This window comes from Haliaeetus albicilla, chromosome 2, assembly GCF_947461875.1.
Source record: "Haliaeetus albicilla chromosome 2, bHalAlb1.1, whole genome shotgun sequence".
NCBI lineage: Eukaryota > Metazoa > Chordata > Aves > Accipitriformes > Accipitridae > Haliaeetus > Haliaeetus albicilla.
Genome location: NC_091484.1, coordinates 46,142,433 through 46,161,596, shown reverse-complemented (window position 1 = coordinate 46,161,596; position 19,164 = coordinate 46,142,433). Strand labels below are relative to the sequence as shown.

The 19,164-nt window shown below is 43.4% G+C and overlaps 1 protein-coding gene across 7 annotated transcripts in view; it reads left to right on the top strand.

Annotated features, from left to right (window-relative positions):
- Nucleotides 1–3,265: 3,265 nt before the first annotated feature.
- ITGB8 (integrin subunit beta 8) overlaps nt 3,266–19,164 on the top strand; it is a 56,231-nt gene continuing 40,332 nt past the window's right edge. For 2 of the 7 annotated variants that reach the window (XM_069773624.1, XM_069773614.1), the window contains exons 1-2: nt 4,241–4,863; nt 19,045–19,130. In XM_069773624.1, coding sequence (XP_069629725.1) covers nt 4,734–4,863; nt 19,045–19,130 — 216 coding nt within the window. In that variant the 5' untranslated portion in view covers nt 4,241–4,733. Of the gene's footprint in view, nt 3,287–3,330; nt 3,455–4,240; nt 4,864–19,044; nt 19,131–19,164 lie in introns of those variants that run through there. The other 5 variants (XM_069773650.1, XM_069773644.1, XM_069773661.1 and 2 more) reach the window with 4 other exon arrangements.

The following is a 19,164-nucleotide window of genomic DNA, read 5'->3' as shown; positions in this document are numbered from 1 at the left end:
GATCATGCTTCAGATGTTGCCAGGCTGTTTCATGCAGGCCTACTGAAGCCACTGAAGTTGCAAACCCAAGCAAGATTTGTAAGCCCACATGAAATGCCCATGTGAAATCAATGGAAGCCTTCACAAAAAACTCTAACTAGAGTGTTAGTTATTTTGGGTTATTGTTTTTCCCTAAAATGAACCATTTTCTCTTTGTGTCATGTGCATCAGAAGTTCAGTAGCATGGACTGGTAACTAGGGTAGGCATTAATGAAAAAAATCATGAAAAATGCTATTTTGGGGAGTAAATATTCTATTTTGAAAGTTGACATTACCAGTTTTCACAGTGAGAACTGAGCCTAGAAATTAGAAAAAATGTGCATAGTTTTAATACCTTATATGGAAATGCATCATAACTTTGTCAAAATTACAAAATTACATTTTGGCAAAAATTTTGTGTATTGCATCAGGCAGTTGGAATTTTATATAGAATTTTACTGGATAGAAAAAACAGCATAAGTGGATTGTTCATAGTCTGCACTGCTTGGGGAGAGGCCTATGACTCCTTGGCAATCTGTTTTTTAGGAACAGCCACTGAATTTGAATCTTTCCATCATTTTACATTGATGGGTTATGAAAGATTTGCAAAATACACTGACTTTTTATATACAATAGATGCAGTTTAGATTCAAATGTTGTGTAAAAAAAAGAACACAAGCAATTGCAAATGCAACTGTATCTGACAGAGAAGCATGTGATCTTTTTATTTAGTTATATAGCAAAGAAATACAATTTGCATGTCAGTGCGATCAAGTGAAGCCACCAAATCCAAAACAATTACTGTCCTCCAGCAAGATTTTAAATTAATAAAATAGGGAAGTTGGAGGAAAGTGCAATTAACTTAAGTATACCAAAATGCTTTCTATGGGGATTTTAATGTCTAAGATGCCATGATAATGTACGAAATCATATGACAGGCTAATGAACACATAATGCATTTTTCTTTTTAAAAAAGTTTTGATATTAGAAGTTGTAAAACACCATCACTCTTCCCTTTGCAATCTCGGTTTGGACTCTCCCCCATGAAATGGCACATCAAAGATGGTTGGAAATATTCAACCAAAAAAGGAACATAGGTTTTGTAAGAAACGCTTTGGGTTTTTTGACCAGCTCTAGTGAAAATTCATTGCAGATGCAACATTTTCAAAACTGTTTCCTGAAGAGAGAGGCTGTTCACCAGCACTGTAATAGACAATTATTTTTTTTCAATAAAACAAATGTAAATGCTGGAAAGAAAGCACAGTAATAACACTGTATAGAAATTGGGTATACGTGTAATATAAGAACAGAGAATTACACACTTTCCAACATAAAAATTCGTAGAATAACTTAGGTTGGAAAAAGCCCCTAGAGGCCCAGACAGCCCTCTGCTCAAAACGGGTCCAATTAGATCAGGTTGTTTGGGGACTTGTTCAGCTGAGTTTCAAATATCTCCAAGGACAGAGATCCCACAACCACATTACTTCAAGCATTCATGGCCCTGTAGATAGGACAATGGATTGACACTTAAATTCAGTTCCAGCGGTCTTAAAAAAGTGGTCTTGTTAAAAGTCTCTTATGTGACCTTAGATGATTCAGTTTCTCCATTTGTAAAACTAGAATTATTATTCAAATCTCCTGCGTAATGTTCTTTGAGAGGAGGCTTATATTATTGCATTATAAACACTATCTAAAGAACAATATATTCAAAGATGCTGTCACTGCAAAGTAAACATTTTTAAGTCTTTGGCTTCCACCATGGCAGGAATGAAACTAAAGAAATAGGGAGAAGCTCCTTTTTACATAAACCAGCAGAATACTTTGAACAGTTACAGCGGCCTCAACTGATAGAGTCCTCCACTATCGGCACCTTCAGGCCTTGGCTTCTTTGTTACTGCTAATACTGGTGACTTTTACTATTCAGGGTGCATAGTTCTTACCCAATACTGGCATCCTTTTCCTCAGTGTTTAAATTAATGAATAGTGTTCATTTCAGTTACCTTATTCTCAGATTGTATATTCAAAATTAACCATTCTTTTTCTTCCATGTTAGACTGTAGGTATTGTCTTTCTGTCTAGAATGCCAAATCCTTGGATGTCCTTCTCATCAGGAGTGGTGGATGTAAGGACTCCATTTCCTATTTGTATGGTGAACAGCCTATGCTTAGAAATTCACAAGATAATTTATGCTGTTGAGGACGAAGCCATTTTCTTTATAATGCTTATGATAATTTAAGTTCTGATCTGATAAAGAGATTCACAGAGAATATATCCATATGGAGTATTAGCTGTATTCTTCCTCCCATCAGCACTACTTAGACTGTGCAGGTCAAAATCCCAAAATAGAGATCAGTTTCAGCAACTATTTCTTTTGCTGGGATTTTGTTTAAAGACACTTGCTTGAATTTCTTTATGTCTCATCCCAGACCCTGTTTCCCAGATACATTTGAATCACCATGAATTTGCAACATCATGACCCAGGAGTTAGACATTATAGCGTCAGACAGGAGTAAATTGAGTTCAGTTCACCTGTCACAAGTGCATTTCATTTCAAAGAACAGCACCCAGCGGAGCTCTCTTGGGACGTGCAACTCACCACTTACATAGTTTGAAATTGTGACCTCTGAAATCACGGAGCTTTTAAGTCAAGAATGCCACAATATTTGAAGTCATGTAGATGCTACCCTTTTCTGTTACCATCACCTCATAGCCCCATTTGGGCCATGGCCGCTTGAGGAATGACAGTCCAATGTCTGAAACAGTGGATTTTTCCAAGATGAAGCAGGAAGATGGTAGGTACAGCGTTTAAAAACTCCCAAGAGTGGGAGTACAGGGGCGTTTCATTGCCGTCTCCTCCTCGGCAACCTTGAGCAAACCCAGCGTGCGTTCGGTTTCTGACCTTTGACGTGCAGACGGTAAACCGTCCTTATCAGCTCCTCGAGGCTGAGCACAGGGGCTGACAGCGCCTCAGCAGCCTTTCGTTGGCAACGACTGTGAAACAGCACGGTATTTAGACGGGTTGCGTTTGCATTGTACCCTGCACAGGCAGACTTGGACGCTGCGTCGAGATACTCTTTTGGGATCCTGCGCGCACCGACATCTGTTCGGTGGTACCAGAAACGAAGTGATGACACGGCGGTGGCTGGCGCTGGCGCTGAGCTCGGCCCGGAGGCCGGAGGCCGGCAGCCCTCCCCACCCCGGCGGCGGGGCCCGTGAGCCAGCCGGGCCGAGGGCCGGCCACCGCCGTGTGACAGGGCGAGGTGCCCAGGTGCGTTTCACCTGCCGGGAAAACGCCACCCGCCGCCTCCTCCGGGAGCCGAGCCCTCCGGCGGAGAACAGTACAAGCAGCGAGGGGACAGCGGGGAAGCGGAGCCGGGCTGGGCGGCACCTAGAACGCACCTAGGCCCGGCGGGGCTTTCCTGGCCCGCACTGCGAGGTACTTTCCGCCCGGCCCAGGGCACGGTTAACCTTTGCGTTACTCCCACTTGGCCCGAAGGGGTGGAAACTCCGAGCAGAAATTACTCGGGGAGGGCCACGGGAGCGACGAAAGGAGGGGAGGTACTTTGAGGTACCGTGAAGTAATCGGCGGGGGCTGAGGGGGTGCGCGGGGGGACGCCGCGAGGGGGAACGGAGGCGTTTCCGAGGTCGGGGGCAGCGACGGGGGGGAGGGAGAGGACGAGGAGGAGGAGGAGGAGGCGGCGGCGGGGGTGCGGGTCGCTCGAGCGCCCGGTTGCGGCGGCCGGCTTCACGCGGAGGGCGGCCGCGCGGGGCCGAAGCGGCGGGCGAGGGGCGGCCGGGGCGGCGCAGCGCCATCGGCCTTCGCCCGCCTCCCCGCGGCGGCCGTTGGCCGCGGGGCGAACAATGGGCGCCGCGAGCCGCCGCCGAACAAAGAGGCGCGGGCGGGCGCAGTGACTTCACCGCCGGGCCCGGCCCCGCCCCCGCCCGCCCCCGCTCGCCCGCGGAACCTGCCCCGCTGCCGTCTCCTAGCAACCGGGGGGGGGACGACACCCGCGGGCCCGGCGCGCACCGACCGCGGCGGGACCCGACGGCTCCGCGGGCGGCCTGGACGGCAGCGGCGGCGCAGCACCGCCGGCCGCGCTCCCGTGCCCCCTCCCGCTCCCCCGGCCCCGCGGCGCGGCGCGGAGAAGCGGCCCCGGCGGCGGCTGCGGACGGCGGCGAGCGGCGCCCACCTGGCGGCGCGGCGGCCCGGCGGGGCTGCGCGGCGGGGGCGGGCGGGGGCCGGCAGCCGGGGAGGGGGGCGGGGACAGCCGCCGGGCGGTTGTTTGCCTGAGAGAGGTGCGGGGCTGCCGCCGCTCCCCGCGCGGTGCCAAGTGCCTCCCCGCGGCCGGGCAGGGCGGGCGGCGGGGCGCCCGTTTTGCGCCGGGCTGGAGGCAGATGGAGGGAGCCGCTCTCCGCGCTCGCTCGGGGCCCCGCCGCCGCCGCCGCTGCCGCCGGGGGGCCGCCCCACGCGGGGCGCGGGGGCGCGGCGGGCGCTGCCCCTGAGATGCGGCGGCCCACGCCCGCCCCGCCGCCGCCGCCGCCGCCGCGCGCCCTACCTGTGCCGGGCCCGCCGCCGCCCCTCCCCCGGCCCCGCCGCCGCCGCCGCCCCCGCGGGGGCCGGGACTGAGCGCGCCGCGGCGCCGAGACGCGGCCCCGAGGAGAGGGCGCGGGAGCGGGAGCGGGAGCCGGAGCCGGAGCGGTGCCGCCCGCGGCGCATGATGTGGGTGCCGCTGCTGGCGTGCCTCACCGCGGGGATCGTCTCCGTGCCCAAGTGCCAGCGCGGCCCCGGACCCCTCCTGGGGGCGGTCCGGCTGCTGGCGGCCGTGCCGGGACTCTGCCAGCGCCGTAAGTTGCCGAGCCCCTCGGGCCGCTCGCCGCGCCCTTGGCCGGTTGGGGTGTGGGGGTTGCGCGGGGGTGTGGGTTTTGCGCGGGGGCTCTGCGCGGGCGGAGGGCATGCCCAGGTTCGGCGGCTGCCCGCGGGGCGCAGCCCTCGCAGCCGGTGTCCCGGCCGGCCAGGCGGAGCTGCCGGGCGGCGGGGCGGAGGGTACCTGCGGGGGGAGCCGGGCTGGAGCGGCTGGCCCCCGGCCCAAGCTTCACGCTGCTCGAGTACCGCTAGCGCGAGCCCGTGACTGGAGTGCCCATCCCGGGGGCGTCCGGCCGTTACGGAGCCGTGGCAGCCGCCCGGGAGCGTGGGGAGCCCGCGGGGAGCGTCGCGCTCCAGGGTGCTGCGGGTCCTGGAGTGCCCAGTCACCCTCTGCAAGTCTCCGAGAAGCGGCACGGACACCCCCCCCCCCCGGGGGGGGTTACAGACTGCGGACGGACAGTTCTGGGGAATGAAAACACTCGCTTTTACATCGTTCATATGGCATTTGGTGGCAGGGTTTAAAATGGATATTGTTGCGGGAAGATTGTCTTCTCGTTACCTCGTGTGTGCTGGCAGTTTCCCGGCAGCTGCGGTACTGGTGGTGGCAAAGGCTCTGGTAAATGTGGGCAACCCCTCGAACTGTGGAAGGGCTTCACAAACGCACGGGCATCAGTTTTGATGCGCGCAGGCTGAGAGGAGTCTGTGCAAACGTACCTTAGATCGTACGGCGGTTGATCAGACAGAGCTGTCGGGTTAGTCAAGTATTTCATAAAGGTTCTTATTTAACTAGTAGTGGTCAGAAAAAGCAGATCAAGTCATCAATCACCTTTCCTTATTGTTTTTCTTCCCCTGGTGGAATAACTGCATATTCCAAGTTTAAGCCTGGAGTTGATTTAAAATGTTAACATGTAACCTCTAAAAATAAGATTTACAATGGGAACAATGTATTAGCCTTAAGTTCTTTACTGCATATGTGACAAATTCATGCCTAATTCAGTGGGATTTGCCCAGTGCTATTAAAAACAATGGAATAATTTGTTAACTTTCATAGGATAATTTATTTTGCTTTTTTGGCTTCATATCTTGAATTCAAAACCAAACTAAATGTCAATAGGAAAAATAAAATATAGTATTATTAAATTTCTTATGAAACATGACATATTGTATTTAGTATCCCAGATTCTTTTTTATGCAGTGTAATTGAGTTGAAAGGCTAATTGAAACTTTATGGGAAGGATGGTTCTGTGCCTGAGCGCAGTGCTGTGCTTGCTCATGAGTGTAGCTCCTGGGCACACACTGGTGCAAGTAATGCATGAGAACAGAATGCCATAGGGGAAGATTGTGCACAGGGCTTTTGCGCCAAAGGATGCTTGCTTGCCTGCTTTGTTGTGCTTGATAGGGAAAATATACATGGGTGATACGTCATGGGTTGCGTGTTTATTGTGACAACAGCTCCCAGATTGGGCAGACCGTAACTCAGATAGACCTTGTTTTTTCCTCTTCATTTGAAACCTCTGCTAATTCATGAAAGCTGAAAGTCACACTGAATTCTTTCCTTCATACATAATCACTTTGCAGGCTGGAGCCACAGTTGAAGCGAGAAGAGTGTTTTGTTTTTCTGTGAATGAACACATGAAATTTTTCAGTATTATTATTGTTGTTTGTGGCGTGTGCTTTTTACTTTTGGTTGTCATAGCTCTATCAGCCAGTGCAGCACCACCTGGATTCTTTCAACTTCTGCAGGCTGCTCCGGGAGAGACTCTGGGCAGCAACTCCATGTACAGTTACTTGGCAGCACAGCTTTGTTGAAGCAGCCACTCCTCTTTGCTTCTGCGTTGACAGTGCTGGGCATGGACAAGAGCATCATGCTGTTCCTGTGCCATCAGCAAGTTCAGTTTATTTATTTGCAGAGTTGGCAGAACCTGCATATCTGTTGCATTGAATCTCCAGTTCTAAAAGAGACTGGAATTAATATGAAATATACATGGAACTCAGGTTGATTTGTTCTTGTTGGAGCATTTGTGGCTCTTCTAACTGAAAAATGGAGAGTTTGATGCTACCTGAGGTATTTGTTCTGCAAACTGCAGTTTGAGATGTTACTGCTTGAGGATAAGTACAAGTAGAATTTGGCCCCGGGGTTGGAGTTACGAGGAGCACAAAAGGAAATCTCACAACACTGTAAAGTTGCAAGTCCCAAATTAAAGGTTCTGTAAGCTCAGATAAAAAGGTTAGTGCTGCCACCTTCTACAAAGGGTCCCTTGTTCAGTAAGTCTTACCAAAGGAAATTTGCAGTTCATTAAGCCAACTAAAACAAATACCTGACATAAGAATGGAGCTAGTTCTACAGTGATTTCTACAGATCCCACGTTTATATTTGAACACTGAAACCTGACAAACTCCTAAAGATGTAAACCAGTGAACTGAGTAAAAGCTGGATTCTACAGCGAGAGCACGTGTATGCTCTGTGTTAACCAGTTGTGTAAGTGCTCACTTCAGTGGAAACAGTCAGTTCTCTTGCCTTGCTCGGAAACCAAACTGTTAAAACTCTTTAGTTTTTATCTGCTGTATAAGCACATGGAAAATGTAGGGCTTAAATAGTGGGGAATGACTGACTGGTCAAGGTTAACAGAGGACATTGGTTCAAATCTCAGCAGTGTCTCAAAAACAGTTTTTACTTATGTTAAAATCTGAAAACTAAGGTATTTGGTGCTTTCAGAAATATCTAGGTAGTCATTCCTGTATGAAGCTGAAGTAAACAGAGTTTACTTGTGATGTGCGCACAGGGATGGGATGACGTGAAAATCTTTATCCCTAATTGAACAGTCACACAACAATTCTGCTACATAGTCATGGTTGACAAATCCCTTGACCCTTTAAAAATTGGTATTTTCAGTCTTCTTTAGAGCATCGTTTGGAAAGACCAGTTTGGGGTCTGGGGAAAGTAGAGGATCTGTGATCATGGCAGGGACAACTGTTAATTGATTTATCCCAATAGCATGACTTCTGATGCCAGGCATCTGGGTCTTTGGTGTTTTGCCCGTCTTGTCATGTCAGATTCTCATGAGTGTTCCCTCTAGTTAGCAAGTCTCACAAATTGTTACTGTGTTACTTCTCAAAGTAATAGGAAAAGCCATTCAAACCACCCATGGGAGAACTATTTTTGAAGAGAGGTGGTCAGGTAATGTCCCCGCACACACAAAAAAGTTGGAAATCAATGATACAACACGATAGCTTTAACTGGTGTTTGTTGATTTCCATTCTGTGCTGGCCCATTTCCTTTTGGGGCTCAGTGGAAGAAGCTGTGTTGTATGGGATACTCAGCACTGAGACAGTTCTGCTTTTCCTAAGGCTTAAAACAATCCAAGAAGAGGAGAAAACCCATTTTTAATTTCCTGAGCCTGCATGGGTGATCTGCTCCTTAGGGATGTTGCACCATCTTCGGGAAAGCCGACCTGGGTGTTTGAGAGGGCTGTAGGATGCAGTTTTGAGGAATAATAGCGAGGGGGAGGTTTGCTTATCTGCACATTGCCCAAGGAGCATGTGATGCCAATGGTATGCATAAATTTGCTTTGCAGATTGTACACCTCTCATAATGTGTTGCAATTTCATGTCCCTTCAGGAGTTTTATGTGGTAGGTTTTTTTATTTTATAGTTTTTGCAAGTCCAATGATGCTGGTGGTTGCATTTATAGTATTTACAATGTTTCCATGCTACAGATGTTTGAGATGGGGTAAGACTGGGAAAAGAGAGGAGATGGGCAGTTTACCAACTAGAAGAGCAATAACCATACTCTTGGTGCTCTGGGAAGGTTGTCTTTATGTCATTTAGGACATGCTGTTGCTGAAGGAAGTTGTGAAGGCAGCCTGAAGACTGCATGCAGCAGGAATACTCTGTAAGCAGTTTGAAGAGGCAGTAGCTTCGTTTCTGGTCCTTAAGCTTTCAGGGGCTGGATCTGCAACAACTGCATAAGCAGGAACTATACCCCATTACTCAAGAGGCCTGAATGAATAAATTTTATTTTCCACTAAAGTACAATCTAAGTTTAATTTACATCCTCAGAGCATCAGAAGGATGTCAGAATGTGAACTTTATGGAAGCTTAAGAAAATTTTCATCAAATAAGCCCTCATCTGGTTGTACATAAGTTGACATGGGCTGCTAATATTTATCAAGACTTTTTCAGAAAGTCAGTTTCATCATCATTTTGGGGAGTAAGTCCTCAGTTAGAAGCCAGGGATCTCACTTGTTTAGAATAAGCCTGACGTAAGAAACATTAGCCTTATTGTACAAGTAAAATCTCCGCTACATACATTAATTATTTTATTTATCACCAGTGTACATTTTTAAAACTTCATATAGCAAACCCATACTTTTTTTAGTATCAGGATAGGTGTATCTTAGGCAGCAATTGGGATTTAATGAGTTCTGTCAGGGTAAGAAGGATGAGCGGAATGACTTTGTGTCCTGAGCTTTAAAGTTTGCTCAGCATTTTTAAAATACGTTAATGACACTAAAATCATATGTTATATTTTCAAGAATCATATATGTGAACTATCCTTTGCTTTTACTGTAACTGGTAATACAGATATCTTGGTATAAATCTGACTTCTCAAGTTGAATGTACTGAAAACACAATTCTGGAGAAGAATATAAATTCCTTTGTGTTAATAAACTTTTTGTGTTTTTTCTAATCAAATTCTTAAGGCCTCGGTGTTCCTCTTTCTACTTACGTCCTCCTTTCCAGCAAAATCTGTTTTCAGAGCTCCTGTATGTGTCCATTACTGATTGCTGACTTCTGTCTAACCAGTGGAAAGACGTAATACTTCTTTCTGGTCTGCTTAAATAGGCATAATTTATGATAGGCAAGGTAGAATATAGTCTGTTATTCTTCTCTAAGCACTTGAACTTTATTAAAAGATTTTTTTTTTCTTTTGGCAGTTTACATAAATGGACTTGGGCTATTTAGTTTAGCTTTGGGGAAGGAAGTAGGGCTTTAATGAATTAGTTCACTGTCCACTGTAATGGGACCTTCCTTCAAGAAGAAAAGTAAGCTTCTTGCCAGCCATTCAGGATTCCCCCTTGTTCTGGTGGCAGAACAAGAATAACCCCTTGAGCAAAATGTAAGTGTTTCAGGATGATGAGAATTTACAGCATTAGGAAGCTGCCAAAAAGACAACTTCTAGCTGAGACTATATTTGCCTAAATTCAAAAGTTTGCAAAGCTCCTAATTGACTTTTTTCTTCATATGTTTCTGTGCTTCCTATGACTTCATTGTCATATGCTTGCAGTGGTTTCTGCCTGCTATTACCTGTGGTGACAGTAATGAGTCTGAAGTATTTATAATTATCAAAATATATTCAGACAGATTTTAACTATAATTATTGGAGGAAGAAAATTCTGTAGCTTCAGGCAAGTGGGATGATGTTCCTGGATGCTGGATTTTTGTTTTTCTTCAGCCCCTTCTCTGCCTACTGACTTGGGAGTTAAGTTGTTAGCAACAGTATTTCATTGGGTTCAAATCTTGAAAACTTAAATATTTTTTGTATTTTGCTGTTGTTGTAGCTGTGTTATGAATACAGCTGCATGATATATCATGGCATCACAGAAGTAGTCCGAGTCTGATTAAACCAGTAACTGCCCTTTCCAAAATAAATTCTGTTCCTTCTTGGTGTTCAAGGGAATTAGGTCAAGTGAATTGGAATTGTTCTACTGTACTTAAGGGTACGATTTATTTCCATTTCATCTCTCCAGGGTGACAGAGGTTAGTACTGTGCTAAGGACAACTTGCTTCTCTCAGATGGGAACTTCTTGCTGGAAAGCTGAACAAAGATCCCATCTTCTTGTACAAACAGGAGTCCCAGGAAAAAAGAAAATTTGAGACAACTTAACACTCTGGCACAAATGATGCAAATTTACCGAAATAAAACTAATTGCATCAGCAAGCATGCTCTTCCAATCTAAGGAAAACTGTTGGATTGCATTTTGCTGTCAAAAACGTTGTGGCATTACTTCAGAACAGTAAACAAACCACTACCTGTTTAAAATCTAGGATTTGCATTTTTGAAGGCTGTCCCCCTTACAAATCATTTAAACTGCACCTGCAGACCATACGCATATGTGAATACTTACTTGCAGAAGCTTGCATTCAAACAGTATATGTGCACCAGTAGTTAGAGTTAGTATGCGAGTCTGCATATTTTATAGCCTGCGGTCATGTTTTGTGTAATCTTCACCCCCAAATTACAAAAAACTAACAGGCTTATATAAACCTGAGATGGAGGTTGGCCAGTGTCTGTTCCTATGCAGGTATGGTTGGGGTTGGGGGAGGGGGGTTGAATGTTTGTGAACAATGCATGTATTTTCTATTTCAGAAACTAATTTCTCAGTATTCTTTTAGAAGATCTTTGTGTTCATCCATTTTTGATCTATATATTCAGAAAAGCAGTGTAGTTTAACTCAGCTTTGAAGGACTTGTAATTCAGCTGTTAATTATCAAGTGGGATCTTCAGAGTCTTTTGTGCTGTTATCACACAGTTAATTAAAATATGATGTCTGTTTCTGCATTCAAAGAGTATAAAAGTAACAAAAATAATTTAGAAGAAAATCCCAGAAAGTTCTTACCACATTCCATTTGTCTCAGAGCCAATAACCATGTTTGAAGATTGAAAACCCTATTGAAAAGCAAATTACTGAAATAACAAATACCAAACACTTTGTATTCCAGAAGGCAATAACATTTTTAAAAAAGCCCTGCTGAATAAATGCTCCTCCCAAACTTGTGCTCTACAGACTACAAGTCCTTAAAGAGTGGCAGTTACCCTCTTAGCTTTTATTTAAATTCTTGAGGTTTTCTCATTGTGAATGTAAACTGTGTATTACCTGTTCAGTGTTTTGTTTTAACCCTGACATGTCTTCCTAATATACACATATGCACAGTTTTTGGTTTGGGGCTTTTGGTTTGTTTCAGGAAAAACTTTTGCAAAAGCACAATTTGGTTACCATTTTTTGTTCAGAATTGAGGCATTGAGGGACTGGTTTCATTAGTTTTTCAGCTTTGAGAATTACAGTCTGAAACACAGAGTAGGTTTGTTCCAACTCACAATGTACACAGATAAAAGTGAATTGAGCTGTTTGCATTGCTATGGCCGAAGAACCTGTGGATCAGGCGGTCTATGGTGACGCTCCTTGGGAAGAAATGGCTCTGAGCTGTTGCCCACCCTCTGTGCTGCTTCTGGGTTTGTGAATGAAAGCACAGTGGCAGGAAGACGTGGTGCTTTTATGGGGCAGAAAGCAAGAATTTGGAGAAGACTAGATATGCAATAGGAAGGTAGATTAGGGACGTGATTGAAGGTTCCTGGTTTGAGGAAGTGCAGCTATAGAAGATGGTGAGAGATACAACTTGGACTTGTCTTTTATTTGTGGTTGAACTTCTTAAGCGGGCAACGGTGTCTACTTTTATATTCATCATGACCTCATATTTAGGTAAAGACTTTATAGCATACACAGGAATATACTGACCATTCTAGGTTGTTGATGTGCTACTTGCTAGCATTGCTTACTAATACACAAGAAATGAAATTAGCAGTGAAATAGGGCACTAGCTGTTCCAGGCTTCGCTCAAGCAGCACGACTATATCCAAGCTGGCCAACTCCAAGGGAGATTCTAGCAGCTGGAAATGACTAGAGTATCATGATTCCTGTGCCCATGTTACATCCTAAGAAACAAGGGAATTAACACAGCTCCGCGCATCCTGAAGTTCCCTTTAAATCAAGGGATTTAATAAAAAAAGATTTAAGCTCTCTGGTTCCATATGCTTTGCATTTTTATTGGTGCAAAGCTGTGCAAACAGAACCATCAAACCTGTGCCATAAAAGCTAATGGCTGTGGGAAATGAATCTCTTCTAATGATGTAATCAGAATAAATTGTCCTGTATGTTTTTATTTGCAAGAGACAGAATAGGTTGGTTTCAGAAGCCAAATAGGCTTTGACTCATTGTTTGCATGCGTGGATTGCATCAACAAAATTTAACCATCTCCTGTAAAAGCAGGAAGTTTCATAGAAAGGAGAGGCTACAAGTAAATTTGGCCAAGAAAGAAAAATTGTGTTGTGAAAAATTTCAAGGTTACGTTGCTTGTTTTCATTCTGTATTGTGGCTTGGGAACAAAGTCAGTCTGGAGTAGTCAATAGCTCTGTCTCCCACAGTCAAGGTCATGTTTGAGGCTGTGGTTTGAATGTTGTGTTTGTGAGTCCTAACTGCTATACCAGTAGCTATTTTGGGTAGTACCTTTTCCAAAACGCTGCTATATGCATCTTTCTGACAAAATAAAAAAATCCTCTATATTGATATATATACACAAAAATCTTTATATACATCTGTGCAAGGCTTCTGTTCTCCAAGTTTTCCTCTTGAGTGATGTGCAGCATTCATGTAAGTGATGGAACTTTTCAGAGATGAGGCTAAGAAAGACATATGCAGGCTCAGAGAGGTGCCAGGACTACCTCCTTGAAGCCTAGTGTCTACATCATTCCCTAATTACGGAAGTGTCCATACACAGCTTGGGAACTCCATCACCACGTGCCATTACACAACAGACTTCTCATACATTTGCTGTCCTCCAGCATCAGCTACAACTGTCCTTTTCTGCCAGAGCTTCCCTAATGCTGTGTTGACAGAGGTCTCCCCCTTTTCCTCCTCCCCCTTTGCCTTTGCCTTGTTCAGCTGATACCCGACATCAGTTCTCTCGAGTGGTGTCACTTGGAGCTTGCACAATGTGCAAAAAAGGAAGATCTTGGTTATTTTGCTTCATAGTTTCCAAAGGCACGAACTCTCACACAATGAGGCAGACTGCTGCATTACTTTGCATTTTGATGGCTTTTTATATCATTAGTGTCGCTCTCAGTAATGCCTCTTGTGTTCATAGGGTAGTGTGTTCATATGGTAATGCAGATTAATTGGGGAACTCCAAAAATATCAGAGGGATATTGGCAGAGGTAGGAATGGGTGTCCATATCAGTCGTCAGGATTTCCTCGCTAGTGATGCGTCTCACTGTATTTATCCAGATGTGTATATATACTTCTTATTTATGTCTCATTTATACCTCTTATTTTCTCTATAACCACATTATGATTTATCTCTTCCAGTATACTCCATTTTTCTTTTTAGGAACACTGTAACACTTGGGGTTTTTTGGTTTTTTTAATGACTAGTAGAAAAAAAAGGCCTAGGGTAGGTTTTTTTGGTTTGGGGCTTTTTTGTTTCTTGTTTGTTTTAATGAAAAGGTGTTCTTGTTTACAGAAGTATTCTTCCTTTTACTCACTTGCTACGTTTACAGAAGTATTTTTTCAGGGCTCGGGATTTAACAGTGCCAGTCATGTTTTGCACCTTTCTTCTACACATCTTCTCTTTCTTAGCAAACACGTACATCTCTTACATGCTGAGTTTTAGTTTACTGCTACTTCTCTTGCTGGTAAAGGATATTTTCAAATCAGTGTGCAGCTTCACTCCTGTCTGAATAATGAAACTGAAGTGGACAACCATTAATAGAGAAGTGAAACCAATTAACAAATCCAGTATGTAATTAAAAAAAGGGAGAGGGAAGAAAAGTTGTCTAGTATTTTTGCTCAAGTAATCTTAGGAATTTATTATGAACATAATAGACGTACAGTTTTCAAGCTGAAATCTCCTTTTCTGGGCAAGGTTGAGGACCTCTTAAAGCTGGTTCTGAGGCATACCTTGTAACCCTCTTGGAAAAACTGGTGGTGACAAAATGTGTTTTTAAAGCATGGCATTATGTGCACAAAGGGTAGAGAGAATTATTGCTTGTTTGGAAAAAGGGGGTAAAAACCCTAATTCCAGGATTAGCTTGCTTTTAGGATTGGCAGTTAAAATACAGGCACTCATTTTTTCCTTGTAATCTGAGCAAGTAAGTGTCCGACACAATAATCATGGAAAAAATTCCCCCTCTGTAACATTTTTACAATGCTTTTCATTGTATCTGCACATTCAGCCAAAGTGAATTGAGAAGCTCTGTGTTAGCTGGGACAGTTACTGCCTGTCCCCTCTGCAGGAGTCATGTTTAGCTCCTGAAGAAAGACAGAAAGGTAAAGATAACTGCAGTATACTGTGTAAAAGCTGCAACTTTCCTCAGAAGCGATGCTACATGCAAGTTACTGAAGGTCACATTATCTGTGGAGAGGGACAGCCTGGCTGATTGCTGCCCTAGAACAAGACTGGATACAGAATTTAAGGAAAAACGCTCTCTAAAGGCCAGATAATTTTTTGTCTTCTTGCCTTGACTAGTGTTCAACAGTCTGAGGACCATGATCAGGGAGTATAAGCTGCTAGTTATATTTTGGCTTTCTCTTTTAAGAAAACAAATGGTACACCCTCCAAAAACAGCACAAACATGTACCAACAGTGAAGTTGATGTACATCTGAATTTTTGGCTGTACTTGAACAAAGTGCTGTCTGTTTGAAAACCCGTTTAACATCCCCTCTCAAATGCCAGTGTGCGTTATTGTTATTCCATCTCTGAGATAAATACCCTGATCATGATAAAGTTATTTTCGTAACAGGGAGGCAGGATATGATTATAACATATATGATATTTGTCTTGCCTTGATCCCTCTTGTTGCTGAGAGTTCAGGCTTGCCACACCTGTGATCACTGTAAATAGCTGCAGTCATTGGAGCACGGTTTTATTTTGTGGAGGAGGTTGGAAAAGTGCAGTTTAACCTGCTGCACTCACTTTTTATTATATGCATATGCCTGTGCAGTTCCCAGCACAAAATTTGGCCCTTGTTGAAAATACCTTTTGGCATACATCAGTTATAACTAAGCCAGTAGAAACTTGCCCTTAGTTTTGGCTGAACAGTAACTCAGTCTTGTCTGGACTCTGTTTTTGGTGAAGTGGCAGGAAAAATCTCAGTTCTTTTTTGAGCCAACTCATAAAAAATGTTTCTTGCTTTAGCATATGATTTCTAAAAGACACTGAGAAGTTTACACTAAATCAGTTATGGTTTCAGAGTCGGCTTATAACTAAATAATAAATATTTGGTGAATGAAAGCATGTCCATAAATGTTACTGCTGTAAGGGACTGCGTACTTGGGAACTACAGTAGTGATGTAGCCAGAATGTGTCTTGGGCATTAATAAACCTTTTTCAAGTTTCTCTTTATTCCAAAAAAATCAACTTTTTGAGCCAATGGTACCAAGCTTGTCAATTGCCAATCTGTGACTTCATGTTGTGAAAATGGAGCTCTTGAGACTGGGGAGTTATCAGCAAAGAGATTTGCATCCAGCAATACTGTATATCTCATTTGTTAAAGCATTTCATCTGCCATGATCAGACTGAAAATGCAAATTGGTTTTTAAGATCTTTTCTTCTGCCTTAGCGGTTTAGAAAGACACCACCTCCCCACCACCCATATTTTACCAGACAGGCTGTATTAATAAACTAAATCAAGCTTCAATTCAATAAACTAACCATACAGAAAAAAAAAATGGGACAACTATTTTTCAGTCAGTTTTCCAATGCATCTGGAAACATGGTACAGTTGTTCAAGACATAGACGCATACTATTTTTTTTTTTTAGGAAGTGCACATAACAATAAGATGTTAATGTTTTGTTACATGGTCAGTGGCATTTAATTTTGGTACATGTGTGTTATGCAGATAGGATTATACGTTGTAAGAAAGGAGTCTTAGACATTACTGCAGGAAATTGATTAGGCCAAACTCATTATTCAGTTTACTTTGGTTTACTGATTACGATGACCAGGAATTAATTTTACTTATTCCTTACCTGTATAGCTAGAAAGACAGGTCTCTCATTTCTTCCTGTCAACTATTCATTTTTATCAGAACAGCTCTGTCTCTTATGGTGGATGTTAACTTGATTAGTAACTTCAAAGTTCATGTCATCTCCTCCCTATTTTCCCCATGGTGGTCTTTAGCCACTATTACGCCACAGATCAGCAATTCCTATCTTTCCTTGTCCTTTGACGGTTTTACTGAATCCATCACTGTACTCTCTTCTTCTTGTAATGCCTTTCACCTCTGCTGTCTATGGTATCCAGCTGAAGATGGGAGTGATGTTTCTGTGCCAAGAACAATTGCATTCCTTTTATTTTTACTCCTTCAACAACTTTTCATCCTGTGCCTTTGCGCTTTACCAGTACGGTCTAGAACGGGTTCTGTGGCAAGCTCTACAACCCTGTGCATGTCGGTACCTACCTGGAATCCTCATCCTCGTTCTCCTCTCCTGTGGTTTGCAGTACCTTTTTCAACAGCCTCCAGGTCTGCTCTTTCAGACTGCAGAACCTGAAGTGCTGTTGCCATCTTCTTACAAATGCAAAGAAGTTTTAGCGTGTCAGTGCTGAATGAGCTTGCTCTCATTTCACATCCAAGTCAAACTTGCTGTGTTTGTTTTTATAACAAGCAAACAAAAACCTTTTGGATTTTGTCTTGTTCTTTTCTGTCTCCTTAGCAACTCCTCCTTTATTTATCCTTGCCAACCTCTCCCACCCTTTAATCAGTTTTCCCTCTGTTCCAGCACCTTCCTGGGCTGCTTTTCAGCTTATTGTTTCTATCATATCTGTAAGAGTTTCCCTCCCTTTTGTATACATTTCTTTTCTCACATTGCCTGCATGGCAAAAATTGTCAACCGCAGTTTATATGAAATAGAAATATGGCTCTGACCTTTGAAGTTAATGAGATTGCCACTAGCCTATATGTTCTCAGCATAATGCTGCAATTGTGTTCTACTAGGTTTTTCTATCTTGTTAATACTGATAATAGTATGCATGTTGTTGTTACTAATAACTTACAAGCTGTGATTAGTTCCTTGGATCACCAGTTATTCAAAGTGACCTATTGAGGACTAGCTGTTCATGTGATACGGGATCTCGTCTTTGAATCCATAGCTGAAATCAGTTAAATAAAGATAAAAAAAGATATTTTAGTATGTGTTTTCCTAATACAGCTTCTCACTGTGAGAAGTTGCTCTCATTACTCTAAAAAGAGAGATGGTTTGCATTACTGCAGGTTGGAAAGAAAGAATCTGAGTGACAGTACATGTAGCCAAAATTTTGGATAAAAAACAAACTTTCTTCAAACTGTTTTGATATCATGATACGCACATTATCACAATGGACCAATTAACAGATGTAGCCTTTCCAGTATGCAGTAATTCATTTTATTTTGTTTCCAGTATATTTTATAATATGCCATGCTGAATATGCCACAAAGCAGTGTTATTAAACAGCACTACTACTGTGCTGTGCACTGATGAGTCATATTATGTGCCTTCCGCATAACTCTTGGCAGGTGAATTCTGTCTCGTGTAGAGAGGCACACTGGTCTACAACAGACTTGTGCTGAATGTGCTGAAAGGATACGCTAATGCTGACGTTCAAGTTGAGTTGACCAAGTCCCTTGAAAAGGCTACCTCTTCTCAATTCTGACTGCCAAAGTTTCATAGCAAAGAGTAGTAACTTAAGCAATGACCTATAAAACAAAGATCTGAAAAGGATATAAAGGACTTTGCTGATAGACCTGTTAGTAGGCACAATTTTTGCAGTTGTTAGTACGGAATGATGTGTCTTCAATCTGTGACACACGTAATGTTGGATAAATTTGTATTCGCTTCTGGAAAAAAAAAATCTGCCTCTTCTGGGAAACTGTTCATTCCAGAAAATGCAGAGGGGGAATATTTATAGAAGGTGAGAAAATATTTTGAGTTCCATGCAGAGTGAATAATGAATAACTCAGTCAAGTGTAAATGACTTAAAAGGAAAATGTCTATGAAGAGATAAGCTACCTGGTAAATTTTTTCTGTTAGGCAGTAAATCAGCAAGGTACATGCCAAGAATGAACTTTCACTTCAAAATTATTCTAAATCAGGGTCTTAAGAATTTGGCCTTGAGAATGGAGTTTATTCAATCTGTACATATAGTTCTAGACTGTAGATAAAAAAAAAAAAAGCTGCAAGTATTCCCTCACCGGGCTGCCTTTGTTCTGTTTTACTTCTGTTTGGATACGTTGTCATCACTTTTAATCTGGTGAAGTAATTTCTGAAATCTTGGTTTAAAATTAGGTATTTTGCAATTCCCACATATCATCATAAATCATGAATGTTTGGTTTTGTATTTCATTGCAGCGGAAAACAGATGTGCCACTTCAAATGCAGTAACATGCACGAAGTGTCTTGCTTTGGGTCCAGAGTGTGGATGGTGTGCTCAAGAGGTATGGCATTTTGCTTATTTACATTTGACTTTGT